Below are 1848 nucleotides of genomic sequence, written 5' to 3'. Positions count from 1 at the left end.
CTTTGTTTTTAAAATAAAAAAAGCCTTGGAAGATTTCAGTTAATACAAAAAATGAAGAGAGATACAAATAATTATTTTAAACAATCTTTCTTTTCAGGTCCGTAAAAAATAAGTGCTCATAATGAACTAATTAAGCGCCTGCTCGTGTACTTAACAATTGAACAACTCATTATTAGACATATTAGTAAATCTAAAACCCAAACAGAATAAACAAAATTATAAATGAATCGTTTATTTCAGAAACCCCCTAACTAACAAAAAGTAAATTTTAGGAAAACAATAAAAAACTCTCCTCTACAAAACACACATTTTTTTTCTTTATCTTAGGTTTTTTACGTTGGTTCCACCTACATTTAGAAATTGCTTAGTTGTGTTTTTATCTCTCTACATATTACATTTTTGTAGAAAAAAAATTATTAAAAAAAAATCAGTTGAAGGGTTTCTGCACCAAATGGTTGTTTCCATATACACTTTTCATTGTCTTTATATTATTTATGGTATTTTTGGTGTAGTTAAAATAAATTACACACTGAACAAGTGTCAAAAATGATTATTTATTACAGAGAAAACATCTATTTGCAAATAAAAAGACAGAAGTGCAACTTATTCACACCCTTGATCCACTTCCTCAGGGTTTTTCAGAGTCAGTTGTAGGCCACAGTAGGATTGCATTATAAAAATGTTCATAACCTCTCGTGTACTCAGTTAATTTTCTCAAATCCTGTATCTTTTTCTTGTTAATGGGTACCTGAAACCATTCCACTTTTTATAAAAAATGCAGTTTACTGATGAGAAATAAAATAACAAAAACTTGTTTGCTAATTTTATCATTCCTTTACATTATTCTCATGGAGTTAGTCTAAATTTTAGTGGAACAAATTTTAAGAAATAAGTTTAGGCTTACCTTTCCTTGGGGATAGGCCGGCTGATTTGGTAGTTCTGGAGGCTTATCACATTTCAGGAAGGTGAATGTAGATGAAATCATACCATCAATAAACGGTTTCACTACTACTTTTCCCTTTGTTCTTGAGCTGAAACAAAACTGCTTATATGTTGAAAGTTTGAAGGGCTCCTTGTCTTTTTTCGGAACATTCCTTCCTGAAGTTTCATCAGAAGCAGAAGTGGACTTTTTATAAGAAAGTGGCCACCAGTCCTTGAAATTCAAGATTTCATCTGTTTTAACCATGTGAACTGAAAAGCGGCCTGTATTACTAGCCCTCAAAATAAGTTCTCTATATTCTTCAGGGGTGTAGATCCTGTCTACCTTTCTTATGAGACGCTTTATACAACCAAAATCCCTATCACAAGGAGAGTACGAGTGCCCTCGTACTGGGAAGTTGTAAGTGATTGTCTCTAGGTTGCAGTTGTCACACAAATTCATTAAAAACCTAATTACAGTGTTGTTCTTGTTTTGGCCGAAAGGTCCATCACTGAATAAGATCAAATGTTTTACAGAATCTGGGATCTCCGTTTTTTATATAGTCAAAAATAAAAGAACACACCTCATTGGGAGATTTGTTTCCTTCCCCTTCGTGATAGACGTACATCTTGGCCTTATTTGATTTCAAATCATGAATACAAAAATTGTTTACCCATAATTGCCTCATGTAAAATACCTCCTGTACGGGTATGTGGGGCAGGGGGAGGTTCTGCATAAAATCAAAACATATAGCAACAGTGTCATCATTTGTATCTTCACTTGCTAACTGTAAGGAATGATAAAATTTTTTTGCTCTCCTTTTGTGAAGAATTAGCTCAGCAGCAACATTACGTTTAGCATTGTCACACATAAGGGGATCCTTTAATTTACTGGAAAAACTTTCGCACTGACAGCATACGTCAACTTGA

At 33.2% G+C, this 1848-nt stretch overlaps 1 protein-coding gene across 1 annotated transcript; it reads right to left on the bottom strand.

Annotated features, from left to right (window-relative positions):
• Nucleotides 1–534: 534 nt before the first annotated feature.
• LOC124375121 lies at nt 535–1469 on the bottom strand. The gene is made up of 2 exons (XM_046833228.1): nt 905–1469; nt 535–748 (listed from the first exon to the last, which is right to left on the bottom strand). The coding sequence occupies exons 1-2, from the start codon at nt 1379–1381 to the stop codon at nt 629–631; spliced, it is 597 nt and encodes a 198-aa protein (XP_046689184.1). The 5' UTR covers nt 1382–1469; the 3' UTR covers nt 535–628.
• Between the last annotated feature and the right edge of the window lie 379 nt (nt 1470–1848).

The sequence above is a fragment of the Homalodisca vitripennis genome, unplaced genomic scaffold (assembly GCF_021130785.1).
Source record: "Homalodisca vitripennis isolate AUS2020 unplaced genomic scaffold, UT_GWSS_2.1 ScUCBcl_13611;HRSCAF=23916, whole genome shotgun sequence".
Taxonomy (NCBI): Eukaryota; Metazoa; Arthropoda; class Insecta; order Hemiptera; family Cicadellidae; genus Homalodisca; species Homalodisca vitripennis.
The sequence above is the reverse complement of the archived record's forward strand: the minus strand, read 5'-3'. Positions and strand labels throughout refer to the sequence as shown.